We start from the raw sequence: 20,721 nt of genomic DNA, 5'->3' as shown, positions 1-20,721 counted from the left end.
CTAAGCAAACTCGATATAAGAATTTTTTCTTATTTCCACTAGTAGAATATGCTCCCGCAGTTTGTCGGTTAAAACCCGGGACACCCTGTATAACTAAAGTATAAAGTATATACGAGACATGCGTATATAGTTTATAAAGTATATTATAATTAATATAAAAATTTATATATATTTTATTTATTTATTTCTTTTTTTCTTCTTTTAATATCTTGATGATCTACTCACCAGAGGATCTCCTTCGGTATCGCTGTGAGTACTTCCGAGGCTCTTTACGCTAGAGGCACCTACGCCGGAGGTGTGTCCGCTGGAAACAACGTCGTAACCCACGTCTTCGGGTCGTAAACGCAGAAGAGCGTCACTGCCACCGTGCACGGCATGCGTTGACAGCCAAGGATAGCTGGATGTGATGAACTGTGCTGGATCCTCCCACGTGGGCTCGCCGTTTCCATTTCCGCTCACGCGTCTTCCATAGAGCGTTAAACCTTCCCTGACGGCCTCCACCAGATATGGTATCACTGAATAGTTCCACAGATCGGTGAACCACACCTGAGAGCCGGCCACTTCCATCGGACACGACAGGAAAAGTCGCGGACCTGACGAATTATTAATATTGTTATTTTATTTAATTTATTGGTACATAGAAAAATTAATAATCGTATGAAATAAAATTTCAGCAAAGTATAACATATGCAGGAGAATTTTAAATCTTGACTCAATTAGGATCCATGGCAACTTTTGTATTTAAAGAGTAATAATATCTTGCGAACCAATGTGAAAGTATTCTTTTGTATCTTTACCTATAGTGACGTCGGAGCTGCTGTGAGTCTCTAGGAACTTGTTGAGATGCAGCCACACACGCGGCAGCCACTCGACCACCGCTGCCATTTCCGCGTTTCTCGTCCCGGCGCACTCTCGCAACTCGTGCTCCAGTAACTTCCTTCTCAGGTAACGTCCCAGAAATCCCTTCACCGGCTCCATATGGTTCGCGCATAACACCCACCTATTTATATGCAATTACATAATTAAAACCAAGAACACGAAATATGTATATACCAAGAATATGAAAAGAAAATATTTAAAAGGATGCATAGAGATAATATTTCAAATTTGCATTAAATTAAATTTAATGAAATTCAATTTTCAAACATCCAGCTTCTTTTTTAAGAATTGTAAAACAGTTTTAGAATATTAGGCAATTTTCATAAATTATTTGAACGCTCTTTGCACAGATATAATCAAAACACATCTTTATCATTGCACAGGTACCTGAAATTATGATGCAATTGCAAATTGGTGGTGCTGCAAGTAGCCTGGCTCATGGTACCAATAATGGCAGGACACGATGAATGCCTCGTTCCCAAGAGTCCACTGAAGAGCTCGCCCAGAGATGCAGCATGTTGCAAGTTTTCCAGGATGATCACTCTCGGTAGTTCATCAGCAGTGTTCGAATCGCATCTCTCGGCAATGTGCGCGAGATATTGACGTAGTTCTTTGCTGGACTTGTGGTCGACGTTGAAGGTGGCGACGGCAGTGGCGTCTTTGGTGTCATTGTCGGCGTCCACCAGGGCATGTGCCAGCTTTCCGGCCAGGTAACTTTTTCCCGTGCCGCTCGGGCCGCACAGAATCACTCTGCGATGCTCAGTTAGGAGAGAGATCAGCCGCTGAACGATGGAACGCGGTATGAGGGTGTCCACCGCCAGCCAAGAGTAACCCGATAGCACTAGATAGATAGTTTTCACGTGGCCGATTAAATAACCACACGGCAGTAGCTCGGGATGCTGCGAATCGGTGGTGCATCTGAAAGAGATCAGAAATTAAAAAATTCTGCGAAAAAAATATATGAGAAAAAATAATAACGGATGTTTCGAAAAATTGTTTAAAGTTACTTATTTAAAAATTTTGGAGGAATAATATTTTCTTAAGGGGGTATTCTAGTGTAACATGTCAGAAAAATCGAATTTTTTTTTGGCATATTTTGCAAGTATATGGTATGGAAAATATGTCTGCGAGAAGATTTAGCCCGATTCGAAAAATTAACAAAGTAATAGCACCTAATAGAAAATAACTTCTGGCGCGCGCTCGGCGGTTGGACCGCGCGGCACGCAACAGAGCATTGTGTTAGTATTTTAGGTAGGGTCGGAAGATCGTTATTCTTTGAAGGTCGTACATTTGCATTGGAGCCTTTGTATAGTACAGGTTACATAGTACAATGAATCTCTAAGTTCATTGATTTGGACTTTTGCTCCAAAACATCCCCACGCTGGCGTGAAAGTTGTTGAAATAGCAACATTCTTGGCAGTTATAATTTTCAATAAAGGATTTATGCCAATTTTCAAACTTATGAACGTGATGGGAGTTAGTATTGGCCAGCAAGCGGTGATGTACGCAAACTCCCGGAACGAAGCTCGTATCACCCGCTCGGGGCGGCGCTCCACTAACTTCCCTCGAGATCAGAGAATGAATCGCAGGGAAGAGAGATCAGCTCTGCAGGACTTCTACGAACAAGAGGAATGTCCCCTGTATGGCCCTGGACTAGCCGATTGATCGTAAGTAACATTATCTCTATGTAATCAGTATGAAAAACTTTAAACGTGTTTTTCTCGAAACCACGTTTTTCAAATTGGTTCCCATGATATCTCAAAAACCAGTTAATCAATTGACTCAGGCTTTTGCACACATCTTCAGCATATGTGTGGCTATAGCCCCTACCACAATCAAGTCGAAATATTGTTTTTTGGAATTTCTACAGCCCTTCAATGGTGAAAAAAATGGCACAAATTGAAACTTAATTTTCTCAATGAAGTCACGTTTTAAATTTTCAACATTTTTTTTCATTCTGGTACCTGCTATAGCCACACTCATACTAATTAAGAATCTCTTTGGTTTTTTTGTTTCAGATGAGCAGAACAGCTGAAATCATGGGAACCATGGACCAACTTTTTTTTCATGTTCTTATTTAATATCATGTGCAGCGCTTATTTATAGTTATTGTCTAATACAAAAATTTGGAAACATACACCAAATATGTATGAATAAGCAGGGAAAACCCTGCCTCAAACAACCTTATACTTTTTTCCAAAAAAATTCACCAAAATAGCATACAAATTCCGCTTTTACACTAGAATACCCCCTTAAATAAGATTCGAAGCTTTCGTGTGTGGTTGAATGATAATTTATCTCTCCTTTATCTAATTTACAAATATTGGATTGTTGCGTAATTTTTCGGATACTGAAATAAAGAGTTCGCGATATATTGGGTCGTCCGGAAAGTTCGTGCCGATTTTGAAGGAAAATTCAAAGGCAACATTTTTTTATGTCGATAAATATTTATTGACTTATGTATGCACCGTTTTGTTTCACAACCTTTGTCCATCTTTCACGCAACTGGAAGATTCCATTCTCCCAGAACTTCTTAGGTTTCTCGGCGAAAAACTCCTCAAGGTGGTTTTTTATGTCGATCAAAGAGTTGAAGTTCTTGCCGCTAAGAGAATTTTGCACAGACCTAAATAAGTGAAAGTCTGAAGGTGCAATGTCTGGTGAATACGGTGGGTGAGGTAGCACATCCCAGCCAAACTCCAACAATTTTTGTCGGGTAGTCAAAGAAACATGAGGTCTGGCATTGTCCTGATGGAACACGACGCCCTTCCTATTAGCTAATTCTGGACGTTTTTCCTGAATCGCTGTCTTTAATTCGTCCAGTTGCGAGCAGTACTTATCTGCATTTATCGTTTGGTTGTGTGGTAGGAGCTCATAATATAGGATTCCTTTCCAATCCCACCAGACACAGAGCATGACTTTTTTTGGATGAAGGCCTGCTTTCGGAGTGGTTAATGCTGGTTCATTTCGCTTACCCCAGAATCTTTTTCGTTCTACATTGTTGTAAATGATCCATTTTTCGTTACCCGTCACTAATTGCTTCAAAAATGGTACGTTTTCGTTGCGCTTGTACGGCGAGTCGCAGATGGAAATGCGATCCGTTAAATTTTTTTCGGCCAAATTATGCGGAACCCATACATCATAGCGACTTACGTAACCAAGCTTCACTACATGATCGTGGACAGTGGTTTTCGATATTTTCAGTACCTCTGCTAATTCACGTGTCGTGTAGCGCGGGTTATTCTCGATCAGTGTCTTGATTTGGTCATCATCAGTAGTAGAGGGTCTGCCCGAGCGTTCTTGGTCTTTAAGGTTAAAATCACCAGCTCTAAACTTAGCGAACCACTTACGTACGGTTCTTTCAGCTAAAGCGCCTTCTCCGTAAACAGAACATATCGAATTTGTTGCTTGTGAGGCATTTTTGCCTTTCCGATAATAGAAACGCATCAAGTGTCTAAAATGTTCTTTGTTTTCTTCCATCTTCAAAAGAGTACAAAACTGACACGAATCAATTTATCTGAAACAACTTTTTTCCTAAAGATGCGTTGAAATGTCACCTTTAAGCATATGTATATAAATCGTATGTTTTCAATAACATTGATATATTCAGACATGTTCCCAACGCCATCTATTAAAAATCGGCACGAACTTTCCGGACGACCCAATAGTTTATTCGACTATTCTGTAAGTAAACGATCACCAACCTGGAAGCTTCGCCAAGATGATACGCGGCAACGCACTCGACACCGAGACCCAGATTTGTCACAGGATCCACCCGGGAGACGTACTCCTTGAAGCAACGCCTCACCATAGAATCTAACGCGTCCCAACTGGTCTTGTTGCTGATGCACACGCTGGCGATTACGCAGTGCGGTGGTTCGCCCATGGTGCCATCGGCGGAACTTCCGTTAACCAGGTTGTAGTTGAAATTCCGCTCGCTGCCGAGGTACACGGCGACGTTAATTCTTTTGCCATCGGTGTCCTGCTCGAGGACCGATTCCGAGGTCGTTGTGCTCGATGGCACTACAGTGTGCTCGACCGGAACGCTGAGGTCCTCCAGCTGGTCAGCCGTGGAACTGGCATCGCCGTTCGATAGCGCCGCGACGCTCGATGCCACTTCGGTCATGCTGAAACGTCGATCCGGGTCGCTGGGTAGAGAAGACTGAGAGGAGGTGAGTGATTTTGAAGTCACCAGCCGCTGCAGACGCTCGTTGTTCTGCTTCAGGTTCAGCATCTCATACTGAAAGAAGCAATTATTATGAAACAGTAGAATCAATAGAAATTAATGGAACAAATTAATTGCGTAGATTCTTTTCAATGCAGATATTGTGTCTTTTCTATATAATAATAATTGAAATTTACATTTATATTTAGAATTTTTGTGTAATTATATTGATAATAATTACAGAACTTTTCAAGTTTTGCGATTTTCTTATCAGAAGAAAGAAGAATTGAATTTTTATATCTTTTATCAAGAAAATCCTACTCACCCTCATTTGGATGACTGTGTCCTTCAAAGACTCCAGTTGATGAGCCGAGGACAGTGCTTCCAATCTGATATCCGTGAGCACCAAGTCCTTCTCTCTTAGCTGCTTCTTTAGCTCGTCTACGTCCTCATCTTCTTTCTTGTACAACGCCGAGCTGCTCTTGCTTCCCGACAGAGGATTCTCATGATCGGGTGAATTCTGGCTGTTGTTCCTCGTGGTCTGTCCCCTCGCGGTTTCATGCTTGGAGGCGGTTGGCAATCTGGGACTATTCGGTGCGCTCAGATCACCACCCGGACTCTCCTTGCAGTCTTCAGCGTCGGACACCGAGCCGTGGCGGTTCTTGCGCGATCTGGAGAACGCTTTGGAGAAGGAGCTGCGCAGCCAACCCTTCTTCTTGTGATGGCTGCTGCTGGCCGAGCAGGCGCTGCTCAGCGAGTTCAAGGACGTCACACTGTCTGCAGATAGCTGCCGCGCCATCGAGGCGCCCTGATGATGATTGCTGCTGCCGGTGCAGCCGGTAGTGCTGGACTCGGAGTCACCTAAAGTATGACGCCGTCCATTGCTCGCGGGTGGAGCATTATTTAATCCAGCCTCGGCGCTCTGCTTGCGTAGCCTCTCGATGGTCTCCCGGAGCTCCTGAAGCTCGGAATCCTGGAAAATCGCCAGAAAAGTCATCGAGTGTCATTTAATGGACTTAGAATTTACGTGTTCATGTCTCTTTCTTTCTTAATAAAGTCCAGATAGTGCACGACTCGATGCAAATGTTTGAAGAAACTGTTGCAAAGATCTTTTTCGTCAATTTTGTGAGATATATTGTGTCAATAACACAGGCCGACATGGTTTTTGCTGTTTGAATATAAGATATCATTTTCGATGTATTTTTTCACGCTGAACACGAATCCGGCCGCGAAATTGCTCTATGACGTAAGGTTTTTGAGAAAAATGAGGTTAAAAGTGTCAAAAGTGACGTTTTTTGCCATTTTTATGATTTTTTCGCTGGTAAAATAAATTTTGTTTTTTACTTTCGTTTTCGCCATCTTAAAGTGCCAACTTTTATCTTTAAACTCGATTTTTCGAAACTCCGTAGGATTTTTTTTTGCCGAGTTAACCACTCCGCTGTCAGACGAACATTTCGTGCCAAAAATGTACTTGGAGAACAAAACTTCAGAACTGGATAATAATGATTTTAATATGAAGGTTTTTGAGGTCGCTGAATCCAATTCTGAAATAAGATTTTAAAAATTCAAAATGGCCGATCCAATATGGCGGACCAAAATTTGTAAAACTATTAGAATTTCAATAAAATTTGGTATATACTGTTTTTTTACTTCTGGGTGGGTTACATTTCGCTTCCCCAAATGAGATTCTGGCATTTTTAATCTTCTGTGTATAATGTACTTTACACGAGCAAAAATTAACTATACCTTACTGATGCAAACACAGTATCCTGCAACATGTTCTTTGTTCGTAGACCGTTTAGCCGCAGTAGGAGCGATTTTACAAACCTTCTACGTTTACCAGAGTGCACCACGTGGAGGCAGCCTACATCACACTCTTTTGATTTTTTAAAAATGTTTTTAGCTTTGTTGTTTTTAAATTGTTTTATCATTTTTTATCATTTTAATTTTCATTTTTTATAATTTCATTTTTTTATTTTTAAATCATTAAAAAGATATTATATAAGTACATAGGCACATATAAACTTAATAACTTAATATCATAAATACTTAAAATCGAGTGCTACGGAGGCCGAAATGTTCGTCTGACAGCGGAGTGGTTAACTCGGCGAAAAAAATCCTACGGAGTTTCGAAAAATCGAGTTTAAAGATAAAAGTTGGCACTTTAAGATGGCGTAAACGAAAGTAAAAAATAAAATTTATTTTACCAGCGAAAAATTCATAAAAATGGCAAAAAACGTCACTTTTGACACTTTTAACCTCATTTTTCTCAAAAACCTGACGTTATAGAGCAATTTCGCGGCCGGATTCGTGTTCAGCGTGAAAAAATACATCGAAAATGATATTTATATTCAAACAGCAGACAAAAAGTCTAAAAATGTCGGCCTGTGTAATCAATTTTATTAATATTTTTAATGATAATTCATATTTTTGTATGGATGATGATAATCGTTCTTACCTTTTTCTCGGCCGTCGCTGTGAGCTGTTGCAGCCTCTGGGTCATGTTGGATAACGATTGCTCGAAAGCCGAGACCACATGTGCCTGAAACAAAAAGTGACGTGCAATTTTTAACGTCTCGTACAATCTCGTTAGATACATAGTAAATTCAAATCTGCATCAAATCACCGCTTGAATATATAATTTTATTTCATCATTATTTTCATCATTAAAACATACTTCAGCGCAATTTCTCAGACTTATAATCTTTCACGGTGCACATGATGTGTTGTATAATTCTATTTTCCGATCGGATATAATCTTGATTTCCATCTTAACTAATTAGTTCAATCTCGTCAAGTAATTATATCGAATAATTAAATCGATTTATTTTGCGACGTGATAGCATTTGTCTATTTATCCAACGGAAATAGCTTCCGCACGATGATTGAGACGTAGAAGCGTACCGGAAGGTGCCCAGCAAACACAGTCATATAACGATGATATTGCCATAATATAACAGAATGTAACACGCAATGTAACATGTTCGTTACATGTAACGTATATGTTGGTTGTAATTTCCCACTCAAACGAAATTGCAGTAATATAACAATAATATAACGTGTTACTAAAATGTTATTTAAATGTTATATAAATGGAATATATATTATTTATTCTTTCTTCCTCTCTCTACAACTACAGGTGCACGTTTAATTTATTTTCCTAAACGTTATGTACAAGTTCGTACTTTCCTCTTATTTATTATTCGTCCAAAAATGTACCACTTCATCGTAGAAATGGACTTACGATACAACAAGTCGTGCCCTGCCGTGATCACCGTTCCTATATATATTTTGTATTATATTTTGCATGCGAGAAACGAAGCCATCTACCGGACAACTCGACATCTGAATGTTAAAAATGATATATAACATAGACATAATATGCAAATATTACAGTTATATATTAGGTTGTTCGGAAAGTTATTTCGTTTTTTCAAGGAAAAATGAAAGGCGGTTTTTTCATATTTAGAATAAATTTTATTCAGTGATGTATTAGCCATTTTGTTCCACTACCTTTCGCCATCTTTCTGGCAACTTTAAGACTCCACGCTCATAGAAGTCTTTCTCCTTATTGACAAAAAATTGAAGAAAGTGATTTTTGACGCCTTCATTTGAATCGAAGTTTACATTGTTCAAAGAATTTTGTAGAGACCGGAACAAATGGTAATCGGATGGTGCCAGATCAGGAGAGTATGGTGGGTGTGGTAGCACATCCCATCCAAGCTGTAAAAGCTTCTGGCGAGTGACCAAACTTGTGTGTGGTCTGGCATTGTCGTGATGGAATACGACACCTTTCCTATTCGCCAATTCCGGTCGCTTCTGCTTGATGGCAGCATCCAATTCATCCAGCTGACGACAATACACTTTCGAATCAATCGTCTGGTTGCTTGGTAGTAGCTCGAAAAATACGATTCCCTTCCAATCCCACCATACAGAAAGCATCATCTTCTTTTGATGAATATCTGCCTTGGATGTCGATTGAGCAGGTTCATCTTGCCTGGACCATGATCGTTTTCGCTTAACATTGTTGTAAACAATCAATTTTTCATCTCCAGTTATGATTCGCTTCAAAAATGGTTCATTTTCTTCACGTTTCAACGATGAATCGCAGATGGTAATGCGTCGAATCAAGTCAATTTCCTTTAAATTGTGTGGAACCCAAATATCGAGCTTCGAAACGAATCCAAGGCGTTTCAAATGATCGTAAACGGTCGAATTCGATAAATTTAACTTTTCAGCAATTTCGCGTGTTGTTATGCGACGGTTTGCATCCACCAGAGCCTTTATTTTCTCGTCATCAGCTTTAATTGGCCGACCTGAACGTGGTGCATCTTTCAAATCGAAATTTCCAGTACGAAATTTCGAAAACCAATTCTGACACTGACGTTCACTCAATACATCTTCTCCGTACACGGCACACAATTTTGTTCTCGCTTGCACTGCATTTTTACCCTTTCGGTAGTAAAAAAGCAAAATATTACGAAAATGCTCACTTTGATTTTCCATGTTTGATGTGATGCCAAAAAACATTACTTGACAGATCGCAACACAATAAGGATACTAAATGACGTCTGAAATGTCAGTTGTCAAAATATTAAACGAATTTGCCGCTTAGAGTAAGGTTAAGTATCGAGGAACGCGACTAACGACATCGCTTTGTGAAAAACGAAATTACTTTCCGAACAACCCAATATATTTTGTATTATATTTTGCATGCGAGAAACGAAGCCATCTACCGGACAACTCGACATCTGAATGTTAAAAATGATATATAACATAGACATAATATGCAAATATTACAGTTATATATTAGGTTGTTCGGAAAGTTATTTCGTTTTTTCAAGGAAAAATGAAAGGCGGTTTTTTCATATTTAGAATCAATTTTATTCAGTGATGTATTAGCCATTTTGTTCCACTACCTTTCGCCATCTTTCTGGCAACTTTAAGACTCCACGCTCATAGAAGTCTTTCTCCTTATTGACAAAAAATTGAAGCAAGTGATTTTTGACGCCTTCATTTGAATCGAAGTTTACATTGTTCAAAGAATTTTGTAGAGACCGGAACAAATGGTAATCGGATGGTGCCAGATCAGGAGAGTATGGTGGGTGTGGTAGCACATCCCATCCAAGCTGTAAAAGCTTCTGGCGAGTGACCAAACTTGTGTGTGGTCTGGCATTGTCGTGATGGAATACGACACCTTTCCTATTCGCCAATTCCGGTCGCTTCTGCTTGATGGCAGCATCCAATTCATCCAGCTGACGACAATACACTTTCGAATCAATCGTCTGGTTGCTTGGTAGTAGCTCGAAAAATACGATTCCCTTCCAATCCCACCATACAGAAAGCATCATCTTCTTTTGATGAATATCTGCCTTGGATGTCGATTGAGCAGGTTCATCTTGCCTGGACCATGATCGTTTTCGCTTAACATTGTTGTAAACAATCCATTTTTCATCTCCAGTTATGATTCGCTTCAAAAATGGTTCATTTTCTTCACGTTTCAACGATGAATCGCAGATGGTAATGCGTCGAATCAAGTCAATTTCCTTTAAATTGTGTGGAACCCAAATATCGAGCTTCGAAACGAATCCAAGGCGTTTCAAATGATCGTAAACGGTCGAATTCGATAAATTTAACTTTTCAGTAATTTCGCGTGTTGTTATGCGACGGTTTGCATCGACCAGAGCCTTTATTTTCTCGTCATCAGCTTTAATTGGCCGACCTGAACGTGGTGCATCTTTCAAATCGAAATTTCCAGTACGAAATTTCGAAAACCAATTCTGACACTGACGTTCACTCAATACATCTTCTCCGTACACGGCACACAATTTTGTTCTCGCTTGCACTGCATTTTTACCCTTTCGGTAGTAAAAAAGCAAAATATTACGAAAATGCTCACTTTGATTTTCCATGTTTGATGTGATGCCAAAAAACATTACTTGACAGATCGCAACACAATAAGGATACTAAATGACGTCTGAAATGTCAGTTGTCAAAATATTAAACGAATTTGCCGCTTAGAGTAAGGTTAAGTATCGAGGAACGCGACTAACGACATCGCTTTGTGAAAAACGAAATTACTTTCCGAACAACCCAATATATTTTGTATTATATTTTGCATGCGAGAAACGAAGCCATCTACCGGACAACTCGACATCTGAATGTTAAAAATGATATATAACATAGACATAATTTGCAAATATTACAGTTATATAATATCGCATATTTCAGTTATATTACTGTTATATTATTATAACCAATATATAACAGAGCAATATAACAGTTTTATAACGCAATTACAAAGTAAATTATGCAACCTCAACATTAATAACATATAACAGTTGTTATATTACGTGTTACTTCTGTGTTATATAATAGTCATATTTTGCGTTTGCTGGGTGCGCACATGTGCGTAACTGTAATGTAACGTCAAATGTTGCCGTTTATCATCTCGTATCGAATAATACGCTTGCTCTAAGGGAGAAACGCCCGGCGAGGCGCAAATCCTCACGATCGCGCGGGGATTAATAGTCGTCGCCGTGGTCTCTTTTACGAGGTATGCATCGCGTGTTGGAAGGAATATCGACTCGTGTTTCTCGTCACGTAATTACTCTCTCAGGAGATCTCTTTCTCTTTCGGTCTCAACGTTGCGCTTCGAAGCGAGGAAGATAATCAGCCGTGGCGTAGGAAGAAAGCGCTCGCGACGAAACGCCCGCTAATCTAAACTGGAGCGATGCAAATTAGCCCTGTCCGTTTCTTCCTCGCCTCTTCATCGCTTCGTTGATCTTCGCCATCCCGTTCCCAGCCATATGGTCGGCGGCTGTTGCCCGCAACGCCGCTCTTCTTCGACATTTCTGTTATTACGACTCGCGGCCGTAGCTGATACGACGATGACACGCTTGGCCAGTCAATGCTATGATTGTAAGCCTCGTTCCGATACGCAAAAGATACCGTAAAGCCTCGTTAGCATTTAAAAGAACAAGAGGCGATGATCGTAATTACGTAACTAGCTTGTTGCTTTGCACGCTTAGAGTGCGGTCATTATTTTATTTATAATTGAATAGTTGTATAGAAGAGGCACAGAAATCACTATTTATTTTCAATTATGTATTTTGTTGAATTAGTTACTTGCAATCACATATTAAATTATCTTCTTTACATTTTTGAAACTAATAATTTCAGTTTAAACAATCATCTTAATTCTAAAAAGCATTGTTTTGTAAATATATATTGCTTATTTTATACGTATTGTATTTTTTGATTCATTTTCTGTATCTGCGGTATGTGTCTATAATTTTTAATCTTCCATAAAAACGACGGTGACTTTCTAAAGGAAGAATAATTATGCATCCGGAGGAGAGAATAATAGGTCTGTGCCACGTTGTAACGCTCGCGTCATACGCGTGACAGTCTTATTTCTCCTAGAGCAATCGCGGATGGTAAAATTTTCGAGGCCATGGAAAGGTTGAGAGTCGTTCGTGTTGAACGACTGTGGAACATTTCCCAAAGAGATGCTGCGTCCGGTGCAAGACATAGGCGAGATGACCCACAATGCAACCTACACGCTCGAGCCTCGCGTTTATCGTCTCCTTTCTTTGCAAAAAGATAAGAAGCAGAGATGAGAAAAACTGGTAGAGAATAAACATGCAGAACGCTATATAAACCGCTTGTTTGCTTTTAAATGCTAACGCGACGCAGTACGGTTTTAAAACAAATCTAAATTACAAATGACGTAAATAATTGTCTCATAAATATTAATAAAGATCCTCTTATTATTGTTACAGCATAGTCATAAATAATATAATATAAATATATATATATATATATATATATATATATAGAGGAGAATCAATCCCCTATTATGAGATATGCTCCTAATATGAGATAATGGGGTTTCTGCTAAACCATTGAGCACCATCTGTTAGTTCCACCATGAACTTATTACTCTTGGTGTAAAATGTATTTAGTGAAAAATTCATTGTTCGTTATTGCGTTTAGCCTTTGCAAGAAAAGGTTTGTGAAATTGTGAACATGTCAAAGGAACTTGAGGTAAGTCTTTAAACCCTGTTTATTACATAATAAAGAAATGGTTGGCAATAAATTCAGTATGCAATGATAGAGTAGAATCGTAGTAACAGGAAAATACGCGATTTGTTGAATTGCTTAATTGTAGAGGTTAGATTTCATGATCGCGGAGCCGCTAGGCGCGTGGCTCGTATAACGAGACATTCAGGGTACTCTTAATATGAGATCATTATTGCTCGAATATGAAGAGTATGTAGTGTAATAAAAAGAAAGAAAATACTACTTAAGGTTAAAGAAAAGTTAACACGAATTTATATTACGAATTTTTGTGTATTTAATTTTTATAGAATCTGACTATGGAGGTTAGAGGAACGAGGAAGCGTCGACAGTGGAATCGTGAAGATTTGGCGAAGGCTGTGGCAGCAGTATTTTTATAAAACTATCTAATAAAGTTTTTTACTTGCAATACTGATGTATTTTGCACTTTTAACACCGATTTCTCGAGGTATCTTATATTAGGAGCACACTTTCTCGATCCTGCGTAAAGCTCTTTTTTCAAATTTGTTTAATTTTCAGAAAAAATAATATTTAAATTCGATTTTTCATTTGACCAACCTAAAGCTTATTAAATTCTCTTCAAGATAACGTATTACATTTTTAAATTCTGCCTATAGATTTCCTTACATTCGGCAAAATCGATATGGTATCTCATAATCGGGGACTTTCCTCTATATACAGGGTGTCCCGGGTTTTAACCGACAAACTGCGGGAGCATATTCTACTAGTGGAAATAAGAAAAAATTCTTATATCGAGTTTGCTTAGGAATGCTTTATTACAAAGTTATAAACCAATATTGAAAAGAAATATGAGATAAGTAACAACGGATTTTTTCACAAAAATAAAAATTATCTACGCAATGATTTAGTGACGCATTTCAAAATGTTGTCCTTGCACATCGATACAAGCTAGACATCGACGTAGTACAGAATTTGTTACGGTACGACATTCCTGAAAATTTTCTTGCATCTCAGTAACTGAATTAGTAATTCGTTGCTTTAAATCTATCTGGTACTCTCCTGTTGGGAAATCTACGTTGATACTCTCGTACGGCAGCTCGTGCATTTCCGTCACAGAATCCGTACACGAAATGAATATCGGTGTATTCCTCATTTGAAAACACTTTTGGCACTCTGATAGTAATTGCTAGTTGACACGACGATTGAAATCTAACAGCTACTGTTGTGAAAGTAACAATCATACTGAATCGTTTCAACATAGTGAACATGAATACACGTGAATACACGTAACGTAAACATCTTCGACCTTCCAAATTCTACACTATGTTCCGTTGTTACTTATCTCATATTCCTTTTCAATATTGGTTTATAACTTTGTAATAAAGCATTTCTAAGCAAACTCGATATAAGAATTTTTTCTTATTTCCACTAGTAGAATATGCTCCCGCAGTTTGTCGGTTAAAACCCGGGACACCCTGTATATATCTTGAGTATTCGGAAATTTCTAAAATTAACTAAAAATTACTAAACTCAATTCAGAGAACAATTAAAAAAGATTTATGCTAAAAGTTTTATCTTTTTTTAAATATCAGAATATCAGAATCAGATCAAATAATTGAACTTTGAAGTTCTGAAAAGCTAAAGTCCCTCTCAAGGATTTTTCCATGAAACAGCCGTAACCATTTAACCATTTTGAGAGTCAGAGTTTTTCATTTTACGTTCAACCTCTTACAAAGTCCTCGATTGAACTACAAAGAGGCGGTCGTTGAACTCGTTCTAATCGGAAATCCATCGGAGAAATCCCGGAAAATCCTCTCGGGGGATCGACTTTGAAATCTCGATCGCCGGAATCAGGTGTTCGCCATTGTTTCCGCGAACGTAAGCACCGACATCTTCCTCGTCGGAAATATCGCAATTGAACGATCATGAAATTCCAAGAGGACGATCAGTAGGAGCTATCCTCTCGTGGACGAGCGTGGAATTTTGTCAGGATCGCGAACAAAGAGACCGGTGGGACCCGAGACTGCAAGTGCGTGTGTAGGTGTGATTCTGGGGTCGCGCGCGTAATTCCAGGTAATTATTCCGCTCGTAAAACGGTAACGGCGAACGTGGGACACGTAATTCGCCGTAACCGCGAGAGCGAGCGTCTCGGGGCCTATTGTCCCACCTTATTACTTTAACGCACGACGTGAAATGACTCCAGTGCATTTGCGATCCGCGTATTTATGCACACATCTGCGATTCCCAGTCAGAATCTGCCAGTCCTAATGAGATCCGCCGATCGAGTGTTAAATTTGATTATTTCGTCCCTCCGTACGAAAAAAATATTTAAATCCGGATAAAATTCGTAAACTCTGGAATTAGTAACATTAAATGTGCGGTCTTTGGAGCAGCGCGAGGTACATCGCATTCACCTAAAATCCGTTCGAATCCGAAGAAGCCAATAAGACGAGGAATTAGGAGAAGCTGAAGACATGAAAAATTCAAGACACAAAATTATTTAAATTGAAAACTGATTTAATTATAAATGAATGAAAGATCTGAAATCTGATGTGATGTAATAGAATACAACACCTCTCAATTAAAAAGTAAAAAAGAAGTTAACACAATTTTTACAACTTGGAGAGAAAGAGAGAGGAGTATTTTATAAAAAACCTGAAATATAAAACCAACCTAAAATTTGATTCAATCATGAATTCATCAAAGACCTGATGTTTACTGTACGAGTTTTAAAGTCACTCGGTTCGTCGGGGTCCGTTAGGGCCCGCGTAACCGAAAAATCAATATTCGCCGAAGGCAAATCGGTTTCAAGTATCTCGGGGAACCCCCAACTGAAAGAGAGAACAGCGAGGCACCGTTCTCGCCCGTATCTTTGCTCGAACAGGATAAAAGTACTCGGGGGACTGAGCGAACGGGGTCGGTGGGTCCGCTTGCACGGGCCCCGATACGGGTCGTAAATACAAGCGGCTCCCACGCTCGCCACGTTAATGCGCCCGACTTCACCTACCGCCAAGAGATGCAACCGAGAGATGCATCGAACGTTACGTACACCATGTACGAATGATCATAAAAGCACTGACGGCCCACCTACTCGCTTTGCTCTCTCGGCCTTTAAGGTCTCGCGCGCCTTCCTCGAACTCTCTATTCCCAACGTGCGCTCGTGTTGAGCCGCATTTGCGACCGACGCACGATTCCAGCGGTACGATTGAGACGTCGATCCCGAAGCATGAATGACGTTGACGTATCATGGAAAGTATCTTAACGTTCCTTGGGGGAAAACTGAGAAATGTATGTAATTTAATCATGAGATTCGAGTAAAATTGAGTAAAATAATTCACGTACGGGCGAATGCATTTTCACTATTATTATCGTACAGAATATATAATAATTGAACATGATTTTTTTATAGAAGAGTACGTCGATATCGCGTCTCGCGAGAATCGTGAAAATGAAGTTTAATTTTTTTATCGCCATTAGAGGAGAATCCCCTATTATGAGATATGCTCCTAATATGAGATAATGGGATTCTGCTAAACCATTGAGCACCATCTGTTAGTTCCACCATGAACTTATTACTCTTGGTGTAAAATGTATTCAGTGAAAAATTCATTGTTCGTTATTGCGTTTAGCCTTCGCAAGAAAAGGTTTGTGAAATTGTGAACATGTCAAAGGAACTTGAGGTAAGTCTTTAAACCCTGTTTATTACATAATAAAGAAATGGTTGGCAATAAATTCAGTATGCAATGATAGAGTAGAATCGTAGTAACAGGAAAATACGCGATTTGTTGAATTGCTTAATTGTAGAGGTTAGATTTCATGATCGCGGAGCCGCTAGGCGCGTGGCTCGTATAACGAGACATTCAGGGTACTCTTAATATGAGATCATTATTGCTCGAATATGAAGAGTATGTAGTGTAATAAAAAGAAAGAAAATACTACTTAAGGTTAAAGAAAAGTTAACACGAATTTATATTACGAATTTTTGTGTATTTAATTTTTATAGAATCTGACTATGGAGGTTAGAGGAACGAGGAAGCGTCGACAGTGGAATCGTGAAGATTTGGCGAAGGCTGTGGCAGCAGTATTTTTATAAAACTATCTAATAAAGTTTTTTACTTGCAATAATGATGTATTTGCACTTTTAACACCGATTTCTCGAGGTATCTTATATTAGGAGCACACTTTCTCGATCCTGCGTAAAGCTCTTTTTTCAAATTGTTTTAATTTTCAGAAAAAATAATATTTAAATTAGATTTTTCATTTCACCAACCTAAAGCTTATTAAATTCTCTTCAAGATAACGTATTACATTTTTAAATTCTGCCTATAGATTTCCTTACATACGGCAAAATCGATATGGTATCTCATAATCGGGGACTTTCCTCTATGTGTATAGCGCGTTTTTCCAAATTGGCGAAGTTCATTTTCTAAATGACTTTTCTGATGAATTAAAATGGGAACAATTAACAAAATTCAGAATGTCGAACTGCGCAATTAATCAACGATATATCAAGTTTATGTTCGTAATATATTTCCGAGATCATGAGTCATATATTCGCTAGAAGTGCATAGATAATGTGACGATGAACCAATGATGATTATTTCGGTTACGTGAATTGCACGATGCTGATGCACTGCGCGCGCGTAAACACAATTAAAAATTATTACAACGCCAGTCTTTATGAAGCGCCGAAAGTATATCTTGAAAACTAATATTCCTGAATTCTCTTGAAAGCACTCTCAAGAAGGTACGAGAGAACACTTGAAAGTCGCTTTCTTTTTTATGATTCTCGAATATATTTAATATTATATAGAGGAGAATCCCCTATTATGGGATATGCTCCTAATATGAGATAATGGGGTTGCTGCTAAACTAGTGAGCACCATCTGTTCGTTCCACCATGAACTTATCACTCTTGGTGTAAAATGTATTTAGTGAAAAATTCATTGTTCGTTATTGCGTTTCGCTTTTGCAAGAAAAGGTTTGTGAAATTGTGAACATGTCAAAGGAACTTGAGGTAAGTCTTTAAACCTTGTTTATTATATAATAAGGAAATGGTTGGCAATAAATTCAGTATGCAATGATAGAGTAGAATCGTAGTAACAGGAAAATACGCGATTTGTTGAATTGCTTAATTGTAGAGGTTAGATTTCATGATCGCGGAGCCGCTAGGCGCGTGGCTCGTATAACGAGACATTCAGGGTACTCTTAATATGAGATCATTATTGCTCGAATATGAAGAGTATGTAGTGTAATAAAAAGAAAGAAAATACTACTTAAGGTTAAAGAAAAGTTAACACGAATTTATATTACGAATTTTTGTGTATTTAATTTTTATAGAATCTGACTATGGAGGTTAGAGGAACGAGGAAGCGTCGACAGTGGAATCGTGAAGATTTGGCGAAGGCTGTGGCAGCAGTATTTTTATAAAACTATCTAATAAAGTTTTTTACTTGCAATAATGATGTATTTGCACTTTTAACACCGATTTCTCGAGGTATCTTATATTAGGAGCACACTTTCTCGATCCTGCGTAAAGCTCTTTTTTCAAATTTGTTTAATTTTCAGAAAAAATAATATTTAAATTCGATTTTTCATTTGACCAACCTAAAGCTTATTAAATTCTCTTCAAGAGAACGTATTACATTTTTAAATTCTGCCTATAGATTTCCTTACATTCGGCAAAATCGATATGGTATCTCATAATCGGGGACTTCCCTCTATTATTATATTATTATTATATTATTATAGTTATTATTATTGTTGCCAAATATTAATAATCTCTCAAACTTCTCATGACACCAAACAGAGATAGAAGAGAAAGAGAGAGGGGGGGGGGGAACATATATTTTCCACTAGAAGAAAAGCCTCCGGCTTCTCCACTCGTTGTGCACCGAGCCTAACGAAGGGTCGGCCGTGCCGAGGACGGACGGGGCTAAAAACTGGACCGGAAGCCTGCGGCAAAAACGCACGTGCCGAGGAGCAAAATGCATCGCGCGCGGCGCAACAGTGACGCGCCTTGTTCTCTGGGGAAAACGTCTCAGCGATCGCCGATGCATCTCGACGAGGCTGCGCCGCGGCTGAACAACTCAAGTTTATTTTCATCCTCGACCAACGTCTCATCTCTCGAGATTTCCGAGTTAGTTCGTTAATTGTTTGCAGCCTTGTAAATAGATAGATAAAAAAGGAAATATTGGAATAATTCAAGAAATGCTCGTCTTTAAAGGGCTGCATATTATTTAGATTTGCGGTTGGGAATATAACTGTTTAAAAAGATTTTCTTAATGTAGCAAGATGGTAATTAAAAAGCGTCTCTCGTGTGACGCGCGTGATAAAAATATAGTTTTAAACATTGTATGTTATTGATATAATAATAATAATAAAATTAAGCTTGAAACTTTATGATCCTTAACAAAGTGGGAATTTGCCCGGAAACTTGTATTCCTCTTCGGAGTCGCGAATTGTTGCATGACGCAGATATCAAGTCTGCGTAAAGTCCAGCGCGAGATGTTTATACCTAACGACAAAAAGACAACTTGATATCTCGCGAGCATTCCTCGCAAATCGTCTCGCGGCGAAAGGGTTAAGGCCGTGGCTCTTCTCCTCGTCGAGGGGTCTCGCGTGTCTCGTATGATGTACAGAGCGTTTCAAACTCGGATATCAAGGGGTAAGGGGCGTATCGCGATAATGGAATCGCTGCGAGACGATCTTTAAGACGCCAACCAGAAGACCTAGAAGGTCGCTGATGCGATAAGTCAAGGTCCGTTGCGAAGCTCGGCAGGTTCTTACGACTGCTACGCGTGCAGCTTCTAAGTACGCTAAATCTACTTTACGCGGCCATTACGTTTCATCAGACGTCGGATAAAGATTTACGTCGGCTTTAAACACCGTTAATGAACGTTAATTGAAGACACGCGAAGAAATACGGCGAATAAATTACGAAAGAACGATTCAATTTCCGTGTATCTCCGTACGCAAGATTGCGTTTATCGCTCATGATTACTTCCAGAAAGATATCTTTCGCTTCATTTCCTTTCTCAAGGATGGCGCGACGACGAATAATTTCGTTGAATGGGAATGCCAAGTGACGAGGCCTGAAAAAATGTTAAGAACATTCCTGAGACCCCATAGAATCTCCAAGTTTCTCCGGGTAAAATTGCGACACCCTGTAGCGTTTCACCGAGAAGAATATCGCACTTCTGCGGCCTGGGAACTGTTAGCCCAGTTAGCTCGGGTCGTAACGCTTCGAGGGTTTATGTCGTGTTCACAACGTGCATTACCCATGTTGTTCCCAGCGTATCGCGTGGTTATCCCCCTCGCGCCATAATCGCTGGGCCAGAACGGAGGGTGAGGATCGACATTATGTTTAATAATTAACGCTGCGAGGACTCGTATTCAGGGCCAAGGTCTCCACTGACTGTGTCGCATTCTACATTCCTTTTTCTACGCGCTGTATTCTTTTTTATTCGCTCTTGCGAGCCGCATCCTCCCTAAGTATCTTGTTACTCTGTAACTCACGTTACATCGTCACGTTACGTCGCATCGCGTCCGATAATTCAGAATTAAGGGGGGAGCCTGCTTTAGAACGCTGAAAATAAGGTATATTTTACGAATTGTTTTTGGAGAAACTATACAGC

General features: G+C 39.2%; 1 protein-coding gene across 2 annotated transcripts in view; it reads right to left on the bottom strand.

Moving 5' to 3' along the window:
• LOC105282273 overlaps window positions 1-20,721 on the bottom strand; it is a 67,923-nt gene that overhangs the window by 3,285 nt on the left and 43,917 nt on the right. For both annotated transcript variants that reach the window (XM_026972805.1, XM_026972804.1), the window contains 6 exons: window positions 7,500-7,583; window positions 5,367-6,014; window positions 4,581-5,116; window positions 1,267-1,797; window positions 798-1,000; window positions 226-593 (listed from right to left, as the gene is read on the bottom strand). In XM_026972805.1, coding sequence (XP_026828606.1) covers window positions 226-593; window positions 798-1,000; window positions 1,267-1,797; window positions 4,581-5,116; window positions 5,367-6,014; window positions 7,500-7,583 — 2,370 coding nt within the window. The remainder of the gene's footprint in view (window positions 1-225; window positions 594-797; window positions 1,001-1,266; window positions 1,798-4,580; window positions 5,117-5,366; window positions 6,015-7,499; window positions 7,584-20,721) is intronic.

The sequence above is a fragment of the Ooceraea biroi genome, chromosome 10, assembly GCF_003672135.1.
Source record: "Ooceraea biroi isolate clonal line C1 chromosome 10, Obir_v5.4, whole genome shotgun sequence".
In the NCBI taxonomy this organism is placed as follows: Eukaryota; Metazoa; Arthropoda; class Insecta; order Hymenoptera; family Formicidae; genus Ooceraea; species Ooceraea biroi.
The sequence above is the reverse complement of the archived record's forward strand: the minus strand, read 5'-3'. Positions and strand labels throughout refer to the sequence as shown.